General features: G+C 41.7%; 1 protein-coding gene across 1 annotated transcript in view; it reads left to right on the top strand.

Moving 5' to 3' along the window:
- Positions 1–20,425, top strand: part of PHACTR3 (phosphatase and actin regulator 3) — a 101,250-nt gene that overhangs the window by 39,557 nt on the left and 41,268 nt on the right. Inside the window, exons 2-4 of the mRNA XM_065645803.1 lie at positions 13,459–13,620; positions 14,507–14,584; positions 18,396–18,578. Of these exons, the coding sequence (XP_065501875.1) occupies positions 13,459–13,620; positions 14,507–14,584; positions 18,396–18,578 (423 nt within the window). The remainder of the gene's footprint in view (positions 1–13,458; positions 13,621–14,506; positions 14,585–18,395; positions 18,579–20,425) is intronic.

Below are 20,425 nucleotides of genomic sequence, written 5' to 3'. Positions count from 1 at the left end.
TTATTGCGAATCATGTGTTTTGGGTAACATACCCATATGTTTTTGCAAATATGATCTCTGAGTGATCCCACCAGGAATGCACAAGACATGTAACTCTCATAACTTCAGAGTGAATGGCTGGAATGGCACCTGAGCTGTGTGGTCGGTGTGTGAAAAAAATCACTGAGCACCAGCACATGACAAAAAAGTAAAGCTGAATGGATCAGGTGCCTGGAAGCAGGATGTGAGCCATTCGGCATAAAATGTCCTCTTTAGACTCCTAGGGAGGTATTCTGTTTGCTGATTTATTGTGACAGGAATTCTTAGCCCTGTGCCCACACGAAATGTCACCACAGTGAGTATCAATTTCAAACCTCTGCAAGAAGATCACGGGGACAAACGACCACCTGCTCTGCTAATCACAGGCCATTTAGGTCAGGGTTAGGTTTTGTAGATCAGCAGCGTGGGGAAGTTATGCTGCTTCATTAGCTGCACCTATTTCTGTGCATGGAAAAAAATCTGTGTTTTTCAGTGCTATTGATCCGATACCCTCAAATTCTCTTCCCTCAGCACTAAGGGACAAGCTGCGTGGGCTTCCAGCATGTATGCAGCCACCACATGCAACTGTGTGGAGAAAGGATGTCTTGTCCATCATTCTGCCTTATTTCCAAATAAATGTATTTCTTTTAGAGCCACTATCTGAACTCATCACCCAAAGGCTATACTGATAGCCAGATGTCAGAATCATATTTTTTTGCTCTTTCAAGCTTTTGCCCAGTAGTTTTAAATAGAAGAATAAATTTTCCACAGAGAAAAAAATCTTCTATTAATAGCATTAGATCATTTCAGCACTTGAAAGGAAGAAATTACATGAGCTTTTTAATTTTTTTTTTAATACATTTTAAAATATTGTAAGATCTTTCATTGTGCAGGCAAGAGCATCCGCCTTCAGAGTTTGATTACTGGAGAAAAAAATTTTCTCTCTTTCTCTGAGTTCAAAAAACAAAAATAGTGAATGAGACTATGTGAAATGGCTTAAAATAAACATCTTCAAACAATCTGGTCCTCTGTGTCAGTTCTTTCTCATGCTTTGATAATTTCATCTCAGCTGTTGAAACAGACTTACACAGATTGCATCAGAGGCCTGAAGATGATTGAAAGGACTTCTGGTTATACAGTGCATTGAATTGCCAAGAAGAGGTGATGTTCTGAAGGGCAGTCTCAGCAGATTTCCTCACTATATTTTCTCATAATGGAGAAAGTTTGGCCAGTTAAACTGCTGTGATCTCGCAGTCTAAGATCTCTCCTCATTCATTTAAGAAAATGAGAGGAAAACAAGCCGTAGGCTTTTCTGTGTTTTCCAAATAAACTTTGTTATCCTCTTATGCAAAACACTAAGAAGATATTCCAAGTGGCAAGGAGCTTTATACACATCTTCACTTAAAAGCAAAAACATAAAACATGTTTTGTTCTGCAGTCACAGAAATTTCAGTCATTTATTGTAATGAATGGGCAATGTCAAAGGAACAGATGGTATTTTTAGCTCTGCTTCATTACCCAGTGTAGTAAACCTATCCTGAACACTTGTAATGTCTAAAAGCTTTCTCTGAGAAGAAAAGCTTTTCCTGCATAGTCTTGATTAAAGCCAGACTGTTATTGTCCAGAGGATCAGTAAACTGTACTGAGCAGGGAGAGATGGCTGCCTGCAGGTTACATAGATCTGTGCAAGTGGTGAAACGATAGCGAAAACCAGAGCTGGGTGTAAAAGCAGAATGTGTATAGAGAAGAGGAAGGGCAGCCCGGTGAGAAAGGGAATGGTCTCTGATGGGGAGATGTAATTCCAGTGTCACAGACTCCTTGTCTGATCTTACGTTCCGAAATTTAGGACTGAAGCTCTATATTTGAGACAAGTAAGCTCAGGCTAACATGACTGAAACTGGGCAGTATAAGACATAATAATACATGCCTATAAACACAATAGAGCTGACAGGCACATTTGGTACCAATACCCTCTGTTGATGTGTTTCACAACCATTTTTTTACTGTTAGGTTTGCAATACGAATCCATTTGACCTGCCAATGACTTTGGCTTATGCTTGACTAAGTTGGCCTTCCTTTCTTTTTCCTGTCTTGCTGCAGAAGATCCTTAACCTGGTTTGATATGCTCTGCTCAGTCTAGACATGAGCCAAAGTAGGAGGGACCTGGCTTATTCTAAAAAAAAATTACAGGATTTCAGAATGAAGAATAGTTTTCTGCCATGATCCTCCCCTTTTGTTTCTAAATATAATACTATAGGTAGCTTCAAACAGAGATTTAGTCTGGATATACCTTACACTGGAGAGGAAGGAGCAGGCAATGATGAACGTGTTAGCTTGGAACAGAATGGATCAGCCTAGTGAGCACCGAACACCCTTCCAGTTCTCAGAAAAGCCTCTGGATTTTAAAGTTTCTGGGAACATCACAGGATGACATCCAAATTATGCCTAGACCAGTGAAATTCAATACCGTCATTACACAAAACAATCCACAAAGTCAACAGCAGTCTGAAACCTCTGCGAATACTGAATGGCATAAATTCCAAGACAGAGTGATATGGAAACCTTTAAATATCTTAGTGTTCGATACACTCATAAGTGATCAGTTTGGCAGCTAAGATATTGGCACTTCCTCTGTTAGATCCCATGTAGGTTTCTGGCACGAAGCTTTCAGGAGATTTTTGTGGCTTTTTAGTGGTAATATCCCAAAACACACATAGGCTTCCTCGTGAGGAAGCAGTTATTATGATATTGGGGGGGTCTAGTTTCCAGCTCTCCATGACTCATGCAAGCAGCTGAGAACACAGTTATAATATGAAAGCTGAAAAGAAACTGAGAAGAGGGAGCACTTATTCCACTTTTCTTTCTCTTGGAAGAACTAAAAAATACATAAATTTAGGTCAGACGGGGTAAAAATATTCCATGTTGGTTTTCCTTCTGTGCTATTTGGGCTTTGTAAGACTTATAAAAACAGGCCCAGGATATGGTTGAAATGAACAAGACTATTATTTACTTGTTTAATAAAAACCTCATGCACTGAAATAGAAATTCAGTTCATTTTCCATGGTGGTTTTAAAATGAAATTTTTGTCACAGATCTGGTTATGCATTTTGCCTTTTTTAAACTTTTTTAAAGAATGAAACAAGGAAAAAGTCCAAATATTCTTGCTGATGAAAGGCAAATGTTAGAAAAACATTCATTAGATGATTCTTTCTCAAAAGTATGACCCAAATGAAAATCAAGAGCTGGAGACCAAAGAACTCCCTGAGATTGTTAGTCTTAAAAAAACCCATGTGAATTTAAAACCTGTTGCTAGTAAAATTAACAGAACTTGTCTGTACAAAGACACAGGCTCCTGATATGCTTTTAATTTTGAAAACAGTAGTTAATTTTGTTCTTTTGCATAAGCACTGACCAGCAGAATGCAAGTGTAATCTTGTACTCCCTAGACACGGCTCAATGTTGGTTAAATGCAAAGCCTTTTCTCCACTGAATTCAGCGCACTATAAACCTTAGAAAAGATCAAGTTAAAAGAAGCTCTTCCATCTGTGTATTACAGTAAACTTTCTTCTTCTGTCACAACCATAGCATCATTCTAGCAAGTTTGAAGTTGTCATTGTATCTATTTTGTTAATTTATGCATAGCAATTTCGTTGATGTTAAAATGTCTTGCTGAAGGGCTCTAAGAAGATCTGTAACATCCTGGACAGCAGGATATATAACAACCAAGTGTAGTATATGGATATTTCAGATAAGCTGTATGATGGGCTAAAACATAATACAAAGGAATTGTTACTTTACCAAAAACTTAAGAGCCAAAGTCTTGATGAAAGTTAGTGACTTTTAGTACCAACAACTCATGCATGAGTATTTAGGGACTTTTGAATCTTGTGATTTAGTGAGAGAAATCATGATATTTACCCTTCTTCTGGAAAGAAAATACAAGAATTAGTTCATTTTTGGGAGGATGGTTGGTTGGTTTGGTTGGCATTTTTGTTTTATAGAAGGATGTTGTTTGCGTATTGTAAGGAAAGAGCTTGTTCTCTGTCAAGTTAGAGTCACAAGATCACACTGCTTAACAAATGCATGCCAGAAGATGTTGAGTCCTCAGCACCAGCTGTTCTCAGACCCACTTCTAATGGGCTGCATTACTTGCTAACGTATACACAGCCCATATATTACATTAGCAAAAGGAATAGCAGTTACTTTCATAATTGTTCTTCCCGCTTGGCTGCTGGGTGACACAGAGACCTAATGGACAGAGGCCACAGTTCTCCTGCCAAATTCTCATTTTGCTGTTGCCATGTGGGACATTGTCTCTCTATTCTTCTATTGCTTACACAGGGGAAGAATTACAACTCAGTAGTTTATTTTTCCTAGCTCCTATAATACAAGAAGAAAACAACCTAGAATGGAAGTCATTCCAAGAGCTGCAGAGGACACAGATTTAAGTATTTTGATTAATCTCCATGTTCATTCTTTGCCCTGAAGATCCTGCCACTCCCATTAGGAACAGATTGTAGTCTTGTTTCAGACAAACAGTGATAATCACTAAAGTAAATTTGATAAGCAAATATTTCTCTTGGCCCTCGACCGGTAAAGAATTTCATTTTAGGAGGCATATTGTTCTATTTGCACTTTAGATTGTTAACCAGAGCCCATCAATTTGGAAGCGGAATCTCAATTTTCAGATTATGGACCTCTCAGGGACTCATTAATTTTTAAAGATGATCAAATCTCTACAGTTAAGCATGTTGCAGTTTTGTTAGATCAGTGCTTTAAAGCCCTTACGTGAGCCTTGAGATAGTGCCATGGTAAGGAGCAGCTAATGTTAACTTTATGACAAGATTTAACAGGTGAGAAGTGCCATTGCCCACAGGGACTTCATCCTGCCCTATTCCCACCCTGTGAGTATGCACATACACGTGTCTTTTCAAGGATGTTGACAACAGAGGGTTTGCGGTACTTTGCTGTCTTTTGAAGGCTGCCAAGTATTTAGTATAATTGCCTCTTTGGAAAACACCAGTAGACAGTGGGATAAATGGATCTTTAAAAGCAATGCTCCCCTCAAAGGATTTCCTACATGTTTCTCATATTTACAGAATGTTACATGCAGCAGACCAAGCCATCTCTAGAAAGCATTTAGCCATTCATTCAGGTGATGTGACCTCCTAAGAAGAGTTTCGTCACAATTTACATACCAACCAAATGTAGAAATCACTGGCAGTTTTATAACGCTTATACAAGGAGCCAAACTGGATGTGTAACTTTTACACAAAAGTTGAATTGAGTCACTGTGCCTGTTTTCTATCTACCTTTCTCTCTAGCTGTTCTGGTTTATGTCAGATTTTTGTTAAGTATTTCTTCTTCCAAATCTCTGTCCTATTCTGTGTAGCAGGCCTGGAATATGAACCAGAGACTGTTCACTAATGTGTATTTGTTGCCAATAGTTGTAAGGAAAGTGAAAGTGCAAAGCAGCAGGAGTGATAAAGGTTAAAAAAATGCAGAAGGTCTTGCATTTCACAAAGCAAAGAAGAATGTTTTCTATCTGCAGTGGTGGCACTGAACAGTGACAGGGCACCAACAGAGAGCTGTGGTGGGTTCCAGGAAAGAAGGAAATCACAAATTAAATTACAAGGGCATAAAAGTGCATAGGACATGAGGATTTTATTATTTCACTAATATGTAAGTTTGGGATGGATATAAAGTGAGAGCTGACCATATATTTGACAGACATAGACTCCCATGAAAAGAAGAACCTCTAAACAGGTCAATTCTGGTGCATGATTCCCAGAACAAAGCAATGCACAGTTCCCAGTTAGCAAGCATGGTGCTCTTGTACCGCTGCATTCCCTGGGTGTTACCTGTCCCTCTAAGTGTAACTGCTGTCAGGGATGAGCTGCAGTGAAATGGATTGGAAGGTGCCTCTTGGAGACAGCACAGGGTGTGTTCCAGACTGCAGGCTCCCTGAGGAAGCTATAAAAAACATCCTTTCAACAGGTTTGCAGCAAGGCTACAGCTAATTAAACAACTGCAGGTGATGAAACACTGGTCCTGCAGTGCAGACAACAGCTTTAGTACTATGAATGCCTGGGAAGCCTAATTCGAGCCATTCCTGCACCTCCCTCCTGGGCTTGGCCTCCCTGTGCTCTACAGAACAGCATCTCTCTGATAGCCTTGGAGAAACTGCCCCATCTGGGGGATTTGTAAGACCTGTGTGGTACAAAACCCTTTGCAGATGCAGGATGGACCGGGTTTGGTGCACAGTCTGGCTCCTGGCCCTCTGCAGAGATGCTGCTCATTTGACTTTATTTGGATAGATTTTTTGTGAATCTCAGGAGATGCTGCTCTGTCTGAGCAAGCTCTCAATGGTAAGAGGCAAACATCAAGTTTCTCCTCTTGGAAGAAGATATTGTACAGGCTTAGATAACTGCATTAACTGTGATTATACAGCAATCCTTCATTAGTCTCATTTTCTTACTGTTATTTAGTTCTTCCTTATCCAGGTAAAGCATGTTGTGGGTTCCTTTATGCGAACACTGAAAAACTTATTTTGTTAATGAATTGCTAATGTCACACTGTGGACTGTAAATCACAGAAAGTGCTATTGGGACTTGACACAATGATCCAAAAGCAGGAAAGGCTCCTGATTAATTTCTTTGCACCTTGGCTCATATGGCAGTAATGCTGTTAGGTGATATGTCAACTTCTCGAAAGAACATTTTCTGGAAGAAATCACAAATCTCAAGCATATAAAGCATATTTTTATCTAAGAGATTTAGCTGGAGTTGCCATGTTCCTGCTTTCTTTCATTTGATAAGTATAATCTGTTTCCTCGTTCTTTTCATCTAAAGCTCATTTAAAATCCAAATACTTTGAAGGGAAGCTCAGCAAGGCAGAATGGAAATAAACTTCCTTAGCAAGCACATCCCCCTTCTACCGCCCACAAATTATGTTTTCCTCCTTCAATTAAAGAAAAATGTTAAATCATAATTTAACATACTAAGGAGCAGTGGAAATTATAGAACAAGGATACAAGGCAACTGTTTGATTGTGGAGTGAAAATGGAAGCTCAGACTCTGGAAACCACACGAAGCGTAGAAAGGAAAGCACAGTAACTGGCATTTTCATGCAGGGAAGTATAAAAACCTAATCAGGATTCATACCACCTGGCTAAAAGAAACGTGATACAACCCAAGACCAGGCTGTGCCAGTGGAAGCTGAACGCAGAGCTGGTTTGGGTATGGTGCTTATAAAGGACTCTATTACCCTTTGTCATTCTGCCATTTCTCTTAGTATTTTCACTCTGCCTTTGTGCATCTCCGTGAGTCTGAAGTCTGTACAAATTTACTATGCCAGATTTTCCCCCCAAGGTAACTTGATGAATGACGTAGTTATCATGTGGATGAACCTGGCTCACTAACCATCTGCTTCCTTATGGGATTAAAACGAGTGAGATGAAATCCAAGGCGGGAAATCACGAACATAAAGGATTAGAGTTTCGAGAATAGAGAGATAAGAATTCAAGCCATTTTTACCGACACTGTTGACCATACAAAACCTAAAAATTTGGATTGGTAAATGTCTGAATTTGCACTTCAATCCTGTAATTTTCCCTACTTTGCTTCAATATTTTTCTGGTGTAACAAATATGATGTGTCAGAGCAACAATCTGTGTCACGTCAGCAGCTGCGTATCCAAAATTAGCTTATGATTACATTCAATAATGTAGTATAAGTACCTTGCCTTTTCTAAATAACAACCGTTAGGAACTAGGTTTTCTGTTTTACAAAGGATTATGTGTATTTTTTTCCAAACCAGCCCAAAACAATATCTATATCTAAACATTCATAGCTCCAAATACAAAGGCCTTCAAAAATTAAATAAATTTCAAGTGCATCAATAGCTTTTTTCTAATTTCTAATTCAAAATACTATATGTTCAAAAAACTGAAATGGAAACTTTAAACTGGAACATTCTACTGCAGTTTTCTTTCAAAGACAGTCAAGAGAGAGAACATGTCTGCAGAAATGCAGGTGATGGAAAACATCTTTAGGACAAGGAAGAGCTCCATCACAGGACACATCTAACCAGTGTGATAAAAAAGCTCTTCAGTTTGAGCTCTGCTTCTCTGGAACATAACAGAAGTGTGCAGAGGCTCCCAGACATCAATTTACCCCTGCCCTGCAGATTCAATCATTGTGATCAGTTCTTCCTCTTTTAGGATGCTAAACTGAGGAAAAGGGTGTTTGTTTGCTGCTAATTTTCTTTCCCAAAGCTCAGCAGAGTCTTTACTCTAAACCAAGACAACCTTTCTGCCTTCTTTCCCCTGCAGGTTTCTTCCACTAGATAAAAAGCACCCTCTGTATAGAGCACCCTTTGTAGAGAAGTGCTGTTTCTTGGCTGACCTCACAGAAGTCTGGCTTGCGTGATTTGGGACTGACCGGTAGTAGACATGAACCCTTTAAAAGCTCAGCTCTCTCTGTGACATCCTCCTTAACACCCTTTTTGGGGGTAGACACTAATCCTAGGCAGCACTGAAAGTCAGTAATGGTAAAGGCACCCCTATCCTAAAAGAAACAATGGTCATTTTGATCCCACTCACTGTCTCTACTCTCTGTAGTGGACTAAAGGGAACTTTTTTTCCTTTTTTAACTCTGTATCTGAGTTGCAAAGACAGATGCAATGACAATAGAGGGGAGAACATGCAGAGCTGCATTACAAGCCAGTTCATCAGAAAACAGAGCACGCCCGCCTTACAAATTCGCCTGCAGCTCTTGTCTGCTGTGTTATTTTTAAACTGCCTGCAGGTTGCAGATTTTTCAGTGGTCCTTCTACTAACAGAGTACACAGAGGATTTAGCAAGGCACAACTTCCATTACCATGAATTTAAGTTACCAAAATTCCCAGCACATTAAAATTCAGCATCCTTCATCTTCCCATAAACTTCTTGCTGCAATTTGTGTGTCACAAGAGGGCAACCCCTGTCTCTTACAGCCTCTCTCCATGGCAAGGTCAGTGTAACTTGGCTCTGCATCCCTGATGTTCCCAGCTGCCCTACACCAGCTTGCAGAGTGCAGCCTGTAGCTGCTGTAATCAGCAACGCAGGCATCAAGCTACAGACTCTTTGGCTTGTCATGAAGAACCCAAGAAGGCAGACCCAACTAAGTGAACTCAATGCTCAAACTCACAACACTGATCACCCAGACGTGAGTGTCTGAGCACCAAAACCATCTGCTGGACAAATGAAGGCTGTGTGCAGGCACGGGGCACTCTTCCATCACACATCCAGGACACAAACTTCACAGCACTCCCAGCAAACCTGCCCCACTTCTGTGAGAGGCTGGATGGGATAGTCAGGACCTAACACCTGTAAATGGGAGAGCTTCTATGTGCAGAAAAACTGCGCAATCCCTGCATAATTCCCATAGAGAAGGGACTAACAGGAAGAGTAGTCTATTTATGTCACCACAATATTTTAAAGAAGAAAGCAATGGGGCGTTTTTCAGAAACACTGATCACTGCAACTGCTGCTGATGTAAACAGAAGCTGCGGATGCTCTGACTTTCTGAGGGGTCAGACTCTGCAGCCAAATGTAATGAATATTATGGTTTGTTTCCTTTTTCTGTGTTGCCTGGTTTACTCTGCATACCAGAGCAGTACCGCAGAGCAGTAGCCATCAGGTCAGAACCTCCGCTCTCATCTGATTTGGGATGTGTCATACATCAAACCATTCACACATTTGACCACTGTTAGGACCTCTAGAAATTACCCCAGCCAACATTGTAAGAAACACTTGCCCAGCATCATCAGCAGGGGCACAGCCACATTCATTTCCACCCCTTTGACAGGAGATGACAACTGAGTGATGTATGAGGAATTTGGTTTGGATCTGGAGCTCCAGTACAGAAGCCTTTGCCCTCAATGGGGTAACAGCAGGGACTTGAAAGTAATTTTGATACGGGCAGTCAACAAGCCTCAGCCAGAGCAAAATCCTCTGGCCCCACAGGGCTGATGACTGTCTCCTTGTGGGACTGTGGGACCAGTTGATCTGTCTCTGAAGCGATGGCCAAGCAGAGACCGGGTAGGGTTAGGGTGCTGTGGGTGAAGCTTGTGCTTACTTGACCCTGTATAACAACCATCCCTCATCCTTCCACACTATGCAGTTAGTTAAGCTGTTGCTCATTTCTCCCTGCTGATTTGGAGAGTCTTGATTTGGCTCTTAGCTGTTTATATTTTGCAGACATCCTCTATGTAATTGCATGGCCTGGCCTCAAGCTATCAGGCTCTGGGAGAAATAACCACGTTATTCCACAGAACAGTTAGCATAATTAAAATATTGACTGCAGATTAAAAAAATGTGCTGAATATTGCACAGAGTGGTTGGAGGGTTGGCAAGTCTCGGCAGCTTGTTGGCTGCAGGAGCTGGCTGATATTTCAGTGCGCCTTCTCCTTCAGCATTCATTGCTGTACGTGGGAACTGCTTTTTGTGCTGTCAACTTCTTATCTCCCAAGCAGCCAACCCACAACCAAGAAAAAATGAACTGACTGGAAATGAGGAGCTCCAAGGGCTTTCTTGTAATTCTTATTGCCAGTAAGACCATTTCCTTGTTATTTATGACTTCAGGACATCTGTCTTACTGTGTCTCTATTTTTATTTGTGTCCATCTCTCCAAATGCACGGTGTAGGAACTGCATATGGTGAGAATGTACCAGGTGACAAAACCATTTGCTTAAGAACTGTCTGTACTATATGAGAAACAATAATAAAGTTTAAAAGCCCACAAAAATCTCCACTGGAACATTTGTTTTAGCTACTACTCCTTGACATTTGATTTCTATCTCTATTTCATTTGTAACCAAAGTCTAAGGCATAAAATCCTTACATTTCCACAACCAAAAGGACAGAAGGGGATGGAAGAAACCCAGTTGACAGGGCTGGTAGAAGCTACAGAAGCACTGATGACTTCACCCCTCTCTTCCTTAGGGGAATATCTGGGATAATAAACATTGCTAAAGACACACAGGTTTGGGTTTGAATGCCTTCCTGGTTCTGTCTACACCCCTGCTACCTGGCAAAAAAAGGTAAAATGATCTCTGCTAGTGTTAAACAAAACACGTGGATGGTGCCTAAACCACTCTGAAGACACCTACATGCTGAATAAAAGGCAGTAGGATCGCTAACTTGCCAAGGTACTACTTTAAATCAGCTTCTTATTTAATTTTCACTTACATGCTCGAGAAATTCCTGGGATGGCAGATCTTTGAGCAGCAGTGCAGTGTCACGGGCAAGGAGCAGGGCTGAGCTGGGCTGTCCTGCTCCACTGCAGCTTCCAGGGACAGTCTGATGTACAGCTCTTTTGAGATGAGCTAATTTTGTGAACATTTCCATTCCCACTCAAGGGATGTCACAAGAAATGGCCAAATGCTATTTTCTGAGGGTTCTATTACAGCTTTAAAGTAATCATAATGGCAAATTAATAGCAGATTACTCTGCCATTTTCCATTCTCATTGGGATCTCTGTAATCAAGAGCAGCTCTGCTTCTTCAAAGATTTTTTTCTGCGTACTTCTCAGTTTTGAATATGCAATTAGGAAAGGAGCATGATATCTTGGCACTCCAGCTGTGGTCTGTAGGCTGCTGCCCTCCTTCTGTGCGAGGCTCATTGCTACTTTCTGCTCTCAGGTTCATATTGACCTCCAAACTGTAAATCATAAATACCACCTTGGTGGTAGACACCATTCTTTCAAAGGCAAATATATATTCTTAGTACATTTTAAATATTTTCTAAATTAAACCCGAAGATAAACTCTGTGGAATGAGACAAAAGATGCTCTGATTTCAGCATACAGAAAGAGAAATTCACTGTGCATGCACAATGTGTGGGGGGTGGGAATTGTTACAGACTTTTCTCTGCCCTGACAGTTCACATGGCCAAGTTTTTCATTTGTCTCCACTGAATGATTCATCTCTATTACCAGTATTTTCAAAATTAAATGGAAGAGGAGGAATGTGTTCATTCCCCTGCTGTGTTTAATAATCTTCCAAAATTGTTTCCTGTTTACTTGGAAATACCCACCTCCATGCTGTGATTTAAGCATTTTCACCGTGTTAACTTAAAAACAAAGCCTAGAAGATGCTGTATAGTTTTTATCTTGCAGTCATAAAACAATTTATGATAAATGTTGTTGTTCCAGAGAGAAATTACTTGGAAATGTACATATGTTCATAGCTCCGTATTGCCCATTTAAATCATAACTGACTGTTGAGAAAAAATACAAATTATCATTCAGTTTTTATTCTTGTAACGTGTCTGATGGCACTTTCTCTTTTAACAATCACTGTATTGGTGCTCAAATACAATGCTCAGTAAAGCCATCAATAATCCCATTTATGGAACTGTGCTACTTCCATGGTACTGGCTAGCACGCAACTGTGAATAGTCAGTATGTATTGTTTCATGCAAGACTTCTCTATAAGCAAAACTTGCAGTGTATTTTCAAGACAAAATATTAAAAATACCTAAATTGCTTTTCCAGTTGAAGCATTATCTCCGAATTCCTGTGGCTTGGCTGGACAAAAGGGAAATAATTTTCCCTTTAGCTTCCTCAAGGAATAAATTTGCACAATAGTTCTAGGATTTTAGGTACGTAGCACATATCAAACGAACTATTCTTATATAAAAGATTTGCACTAGCTCACAGAAGTCACTGTGTTCTGTGTTAGCTTATGTGAAAAGAGTTGATTTAAAAGGCAGCAATATCCTGTGGCGTGACAACAGAAATGGAAGCTGGGAATTCAGAAGGGACCTGAGCTTTCTCACACTTCCTCTCAGCTTTTCATGAAGGTCTAAATTTTTCTAAATGAATATTACATTTACGTGATTAACTGGAGGCCACATGGGCCTGATTTACAGATGTGTTATATTTCTACTGCTCCTACTAAAGGTATTGGGAGCTCTCAGCTCTCCACGTTTCAGAAGTTCCACAAAGCCCTTGGGAGGGAGGGTGACACCATTGCCTTGGTGAGTACCAGCCACAGACAAAGGTAGGAAAGCTATAGGATAAAGCATAGGCTGTATGAATTCAGCACATCCCTCTTTCTATGGTCCTAATAGCCCTGATGAATCCATGAGGGAAGGCGGGAGTGAAGATACTGAAATATTTGGCATCCAGACAGGTACTGTGCAAGACCAGAGTCAGGAGAGCAGCTGGTAGGAAGCACCGGGCTGGCACAGGGAGGTTGAACGATTCTCTGGCTGGTGGCTCTCAGCCCGGCCTCCAGCTCCAGCAATGCAGAGATTTGCTTTCAAAGTCTTGCACTGCCTATCTCGGTGACTAGAGTGAATGCTCGTTAGCTGGTGAGCCCCCATTTGCCTCCCCTTTTTAAGTCCATGCTGAAGCTTTTTGTCTAACACCTGGCTTTCCTCTCTTCTACTCCCAGATGAGATGGAGCAGTCCCCTGCAATGCGTTCTGACTACTTGGTCTCAGGGATTCGAACTCCACCAGTGAGGAGGAACAGCAAACTGGCAACACTGGGCAGGATCTTCAAACCATGGAAGTGGCGGAAAAAGAAAAACGAGAAGCTAAAGCAGACTTCCGCAGGTAGGATGAGAACAAGAGAGTGATGCTGCACAGAGCAAAGCTTATCTTGAAGGAAATTTACTTAAATAGGAAGTGTTAATGGTGAATTGATCTAAACCTAATTCAGAGATTTCAGCATGTTACAGATTAATAATGTTTAAGGCTAGAAAGAGCCCATAAAGGCTGATTTCCTATATAATACAATACATTAAATTTAGAAGAAAGGGTCGAAATACAAAAGTGAAGCACAAGCTTCAACGCGAACTGCTTTTCGTGGGCTGTCCCTTCTCCAAAATAGTCTACATTTATGGCCCCAAGTATCATCACCCCTTTTATTTGAGGTGAAGATCATATAGGTCATAGCAACATTATGAAAAGTGACAAGAGGGAGTTCTGGCACTGAAATGCCTTCCCTCAAGCAGCTGTCTGTGCAGTGAAGGAGCCCAGCGCACACACCGTGTGCTCTCACTGGTCTCCAGGGATGTCCCAGGACATCAGTAAGGAGACAAACTCGGTTTTCTTTACCTAAGACAGGATGGTGCAATTCCCTCCGCTTGCCCCATGGAGTGTCACAGTAAAGGATGCTGCTTCCTGAGGCAGCTCCAACGTGCTGTATTAAGCAGCATGAAGGCTCCGATATCCCAGTTACTCTGCAGCCAGTGTGATCAGACAGTAGGTTAGATCACAAATCTCAGTTCTACACGTGGGTGGTTTTACAGCTGTTTTAATGAAGGAAAAGGCAGAAACAGGCTGACCAGTCCATGCTCCCCAAAACAAAATCCTTGCAGTTCTTCCCAAGTACACAGTAGTTGAGACTAGAGGGAATTTCCACACTGCATCTTTCTCAAGCCATTATATGAATACTCTGTTGTTAACTGGTGCTATGTTGTGCTACTACTTCATGCAGTGCTGGAGAAGAAGATGACAGCACGGCAAGGTCGGGATGAACTCATTAAGAAAGGTCTTCTGGAGATGATGGAACAAGGTAAGTAAAAATTCTTCATCTTTTTTTAATCAAAGTCTTTTTCAGGACATTAGGAAACACAAAATTGCAAAAGAAGAAACCTAACCATCAAATAAATCCAAACAGGAAAATTCGATATCTGAATGAAGCACATCTTTCTTCAGATTCCTCCCTGCTGCAATCAATCCATGCAGTTTAATTTTTGATGTTTTACCATCTTGAACGCAGCTTCATCTTTGCTTGATTTATACATGGTGCAAACCTCAGCCGGTACATATGTTTTATGCAATTGCTCTAAACCCAGCTAAATCCTACTGCCAAGGAAGTCAGCTAAAGCTGGTATAAATATAAACTGAAACACAGAGATGCATTCAGCTAAAAGGTACAATCCATGAATTCAAATTTCACAAAATGATACTAATCTGATGTTTTCAGCTGTCTTTCTGGTAAACCAAGTTTGTGACACAACGTATTAGCATTCTGCCTGCTTTTCATTCACATGGAAAAGTGAAGGATCTGATAGCGTCGTTTCAAAGCTTTCCTGAGTACAAACAAGGTTCAGCAGAAGTAATTGAATGAAAGATGATAAAGTGTCAGAAACACACACAGAGGCCTGTGGGTCTGTATATCCCTCCTCCAAAGCCCTGACAGGTGCTCAAGGGAGACTGAGGTCTGGATGACTATTGTGTGAGATCAAGTGAGCTCCCAATGTTATGGAAAACATCCCAAGTGTTATTTCCACCTAAACAGAGATTTTTAAAAAAAAAAGAAAAAAAAAAAATCCATCTTTATGTTGAAAACTTGACAGCAGAAAGTACTGTCATGAAGAAAGATTGGCTTTTTGAGTTTGATCAATCTGATAGATAGAAATTATGTTATTTGAAACTAATAATTGAGTTTCTTTGTATAAAACAAATGCCATGCCTATAAATAGCCTGTGGGACAATACTCAGTGATGCTGTGCTGAAGTACAACTGAGCAACTGAAAAGTCAGAAAAAGAGCATTTTAAACAGATACATAAAGGACTAGTTGGGAGGAAAACAGATGATGCTAAGTTGCAAGATCATTTTAATGAAATTAAAGTACTTTAAATAGTCCAGTGAGGAGTGATGACAAGTTGTGCTTTTAAAAAGGCAGCTGCAAACAGACTGCTTGCCTGTCTGCAGTCAAGTTGCATAGAGCTCCTATAAACATCAGACAAATTTTTGGTACCACCCTAACGGCCAGAAAGGAAAGAATGGCTAACAGTCACTTGAAGGACATTGCAGCCACCTACAAGTTATTTTTCTTTAGAGAGTGTTGAGAATCTCCAGGGTTATTTTATTATTAGGAGAAGCAGCTTATTAACTGGAATAAAGAATTGACCCAAATAATTCTCAGTAAATGATTAGTGCCCTACTTGGACTGAGCTGAAGTAGCAGCAGTTTCAAGGCTAAGTCCTCATTTATGCAGTAAATTGAAATTGTCAAAGCAGCATACTATGCTAAAAGACTACAGTAAATCCTAAAATCTCACTATTTCATCAGGCTTTACTCCACTTCCAGAGACTCAATTCCCGTTCACTTTCATAAGTAGCCCAAACTGGGACGAAGCTCTAGTCTGAGAAATCTCCAAATCTGCTTCATGCATTTACAATAGCTGTGCCACACTCCAGTTTCGTAGCACAAGATCTGTCAAGCAGCATTTTGAACTGGACAGTTTGGCTCAGAGCAAACCACAAAGCTAGCGCAGAATCTGCATCAATCTGTGAGCAGCCCAGGGTGAAATTGCACCATCCTTGCTTTGGTGATGAGTCATCCTAAGAGATTATGTCACCCCTTCTCCTCACACAACCCCAAACCCCAGCTGCCCAGACACACTGTGCAGACGGAGCTGCACAGCCTGGGTCTCTTCTGTCCTCTGCGCACACCGGGCGAATGCCAATCTGCCCCTTGAAAACCCCTGGAGCCAAAATACAGCTTCACTCTAGGGAACCAACTTGCACCCTGTAAGAGGTTACAGGGTGCAGGGTCTGGCATACAGTGGGATTCATTCCCAATTAAATTACAGCTCTACTTCTGATTACTTTGCAATACCCAAGGCTCTCTGCTGCTTTCCTTACCAGTGGATCTAAGGTCTGTGCTTTCTCCTGTCCCCAGACTATCTCTAAAATAAGATGCTGGGACCCACTGCCAATCAAGGCAGCACATTCACTTTGATCTAAGCATGAGCTGACCATTTCTGACAAGGAACCTCACTGTTGTGAGTCTCAGACACTCCCTGACAGAAATTCTTCAACAGGGCTGTCTTCTGCTTGTCATTACTTCGTTAGTCATTACACTTTTCCATCGGGGGGATCTGCAGGAACTCCTGTCTCTGCAGTTCCACTGTGGCACAGCTGTCAGCATCTTGCCTTTGCTGAGGATCTGAGGAACGTGCAAAACAGAGTTACCTTGAAAACATTTTCGGAGCTTCCCCCAATATTTCTGCCCATTATGAGCACGAACCTGATCAGACGTAGCTGTACTTACAGCAGCAAGAGAAAAGGGCTGCTTGGCAAATAATGCAGGCAGCTGTTAATACACCGATGATTATGTATAGGCTGCCTTCACAATGAGCTGGAATGTAGGCAATGAACTTTTTCCCCCTCCCCTTCTCTGTATCATAGCAACTGTGCTACTGCAGGGGCTATTTTAAGAACAGTAACTTTTCACCAAACGTGATTATGAGGCAGACTGAGTGAGCTCAGCGTACAAAAATACTGCATCCCTTCCGCAGCATCTCTGGGCCAAAATCTGATACTCTTATCCAAAAGGGCCATAAATTACTCTGCAGATTGTCCAAACAGTATTAAAAAGGGGTAGCTGTGAATGCTAGCTATTTTAGATCAATGGTCAAGAAACTTGTCATGATATTGCAAGAAAACATAGCCCTGTCAGGAGCTTCCAGAAAGGAGAGTCTAGGGCTGAGAAATACAAGTCAGGAGGCCAGGGGTGGACATCAGACATGCCCATCAGCAAGGAACGCTGGCTAGAATGGGGAGTAATTGCCTCGGTTTACAACAGTGATGTTGATCTTGTAAATTCTGAAAGACTCATGAAGTAAAAGGATAATTTGTATTCCAAGGACTCCTGCCTGAATAGAATACTAGAAAAGCTTCAGTCATCAAGATGCATACAGCTGCAGGGATCACTGGCACAAAAATCTTTCAGAGTAAGCAAAGGGAGCAGTTTCTAGGTCTGCATGAAGAGGCATTTGAATTTCTGATCAGCTCAATCACACAGGACATGCTTTTCAATGCTGAGTAACTAAAATTGCGCTCAAAATCTACAGTTTGGGAGGGAATATTAGCAACCTTGCCTTTGGTAAGGCTTGGGTATTACTGCTGGGGCAGCTGGATGGCGCGTTGTACATGGAGCCTGACACAACTCAGACTCATCAGACCAACCTGTGCATGTGCTGCACCTTGAGCTCTGCTCATGCAAGGAATTGCCTCCTCCCAGAGACCTCTGCTTTCCCAGGCTTGTGCTCATCTCCCGTACAGCAGGTGCTGCCAGAGTGCACTGGCCTCCTGCACATGCACAATGGCCATTTGCCCAGGCTGCTGGATGCCCATAGAGGAAGGCGCCCTGTTGAGAAAACTGAATGGCTATTAGTATCCAGATGGGCTGGTCTCCACAAGTCTTGCATTACAGATGCTTGACACTGTTTGACATCAGGTGCTGCTCTAAGACAAATGGCAATCCCCCCATCACTAGCAGCTTTGGGACTCACTCTTCTCAAGAGGACAGCAAGGAGTTTCAGCTTTCACTGCTCGTGGTTTAGCTAAGATTAAATGATTTGGTGTTTTAGATACCGAAGGCAAAGGCTGCACTGGTGACAATGCCACAAGAGCAACGCAGAGTGACCCTCCAGCTCCTGTGTGCCAGGCACTTGCCTCAGAAGAGGTGCAGCAAGAGACTACAGTAGCAGCCACGACGAATGTGACCTCGCTTGGTGAGGAGCTGCATTTGGATGAGCTGAAAGATGATGCAGGTATTGTATATAAAATGTTTTAAAAAACCCTATAAAATGTTCAAAAAATATTTCTGCCAAGCTGCTTTATGAGGAGTCAAATATGTCAGTGCATCAAAGAGCCAGAGCACCTTGTTCAGCTCAGCCCGTACTAGGTTAGCAATCGGTACTTAAAAACAGTGATTTTTGAGACTGTTACCAAACTGAGGGACCACACAAAGCTTGACATAATGGGATTAGCTGGATTATGAGACAATCCAGTCTTGGCATAGTGCCCCATTGGTATTAGCAGTGACTGCTGTGAAGATGAAAAAAGCTTCTCTTAAAACATTTGTTAAATTTCTGTGCCAAGCCTGAAGTTGTTTGTCCTGGCTCAGGAGAACAATGTCAATACATAGCCCACACTGTCCATACCATCACTCTGTCTACGACATGCTGCAAATACAAGTGCAGTTCAATACCAGGAGCACAGATAAGCTAACTCGAGCTTCTTTCATGCAACTATGCTTTGACAGAGCTCATCCGTGAGAGCAGTTCCTTGGGACCAGAGCAGCCAGGCACGACTGAGAAGCTGGAGGGTTTCCATTCACTCCCTGACAACCAAGAAACGCAAAGCTGCAGAGATAATGCTTTATCCTAGTTTGTGAGGAGTGCCATGTGGCGATTACAGAACTTCCTGCCCTCTGGTCAATCTTTACACCTTCTCCATCTGCCCTGGTTGCCTTTTGTTCTCCATCCCACACATTCATGCCCTGCTTTCTCTGGGGTGCCAGCCCCTGGCCACTCTCACCAAGCCCACCCCTACTTGCGGTGATTTGCTGAGCAATGCTGTCTGCTTGTGCCCTCAACCCGCTTGTGCCCTCAACCTGCTTCAGCAGCTCAGAGTGGAAATCATTCTCTGAAGTATTTTCCATTTCTTTGGCTTATCTTTTCCCACTTTTCCTCCTGTGCTTTTCATCCCCATGACTCATGCAATTTTGTTCACTTTTGCTGTTTTGTTTTTATACAATATTGCTCTTCTGGCCCATTGGATGCAGGGTGAAGGCCAGAGAAGGGAAGAAGAGGGAACAAAAGAAATATTAGTAGACGTTATGTTTGGTTAATACACAGAAAAAGAACAGCCTGGGCAGACGGAAGGCAGTTTTTCCCACCTAACCGAGCCAGTGGGCCTGGGAGCAGTCCCAAGGGGAGGATTTCCACCTAGTAGTGAGATGGAATTTTGACAAGTGGCACTCCATGAATAATTAGCTACTCTGGCAAAGAGTCTGGTGCTGAGCACTTGGAGTATTTTCAGCAGCATAATATTCACTCTGCAGTATGACATCTGCTGATAGGTTTGTGTACTCAGGACTCAGGTCCGCCTTCAGATCCAGTCAAACATGTGCTGTTGTTACCAGAAACAACCACCAAAACAAAACAAAAAAACCCAACCAAACAAAACCACCAATAACAAAAAGCCACAACCAGAAGAAAACATTCTTCAGCCAACAGTGCACAAGGCTGGTTTGTTTCTGTGATACCACTCTTGGAACAGAATGGAGCTCAGAAACAAAACAATCCATTTGAGTGAGGCCGAGTGTGTTTCAGATTCACCACCTCCATAGGAAAGGTCCCACCACAGCACTTCATGTCACAGGGAGGTCTACTAGTTTCAGTGAAGTTACTGAAGTTGCTCTGCTCAGGGGAATGCCCTCAAATCTGACTAATTTTCTCATCAAGCTACTAACATCTACTGGAGCTCTTGACCTTTCTGTAACATAACCCATTAGTGACTTAATTTTTCTCTTCCTCTATTCCACATTTTGTCTTCTGCGCAGTAGGTGCAAAAATACAAAGCGAAGTCAGCCTGGATCAAAGCATTTCCCTAG

The sequence above is a fragment of the Caloenas nicobarica genome, chromosome 15, assembly GCF_036013445.1.
Source record: "Caloenas nicobarica isolate bCalNic1 chromosome 15, bCalNic1.hap1, whole genome shotgun sequence".
Classification (NCBI taxonomy): domain Eukaryota; kingdom Metazoa; phylum Chordata; class Aves; order Columbiformes; family Columbidae; genus Caloenas; species Caloenas nicobarica.
The sequence above is the reverse complement of the archived record's forward strand: the minus strand, read 5'-3'. Positions and strand labels throughout refer to the sequence as shown.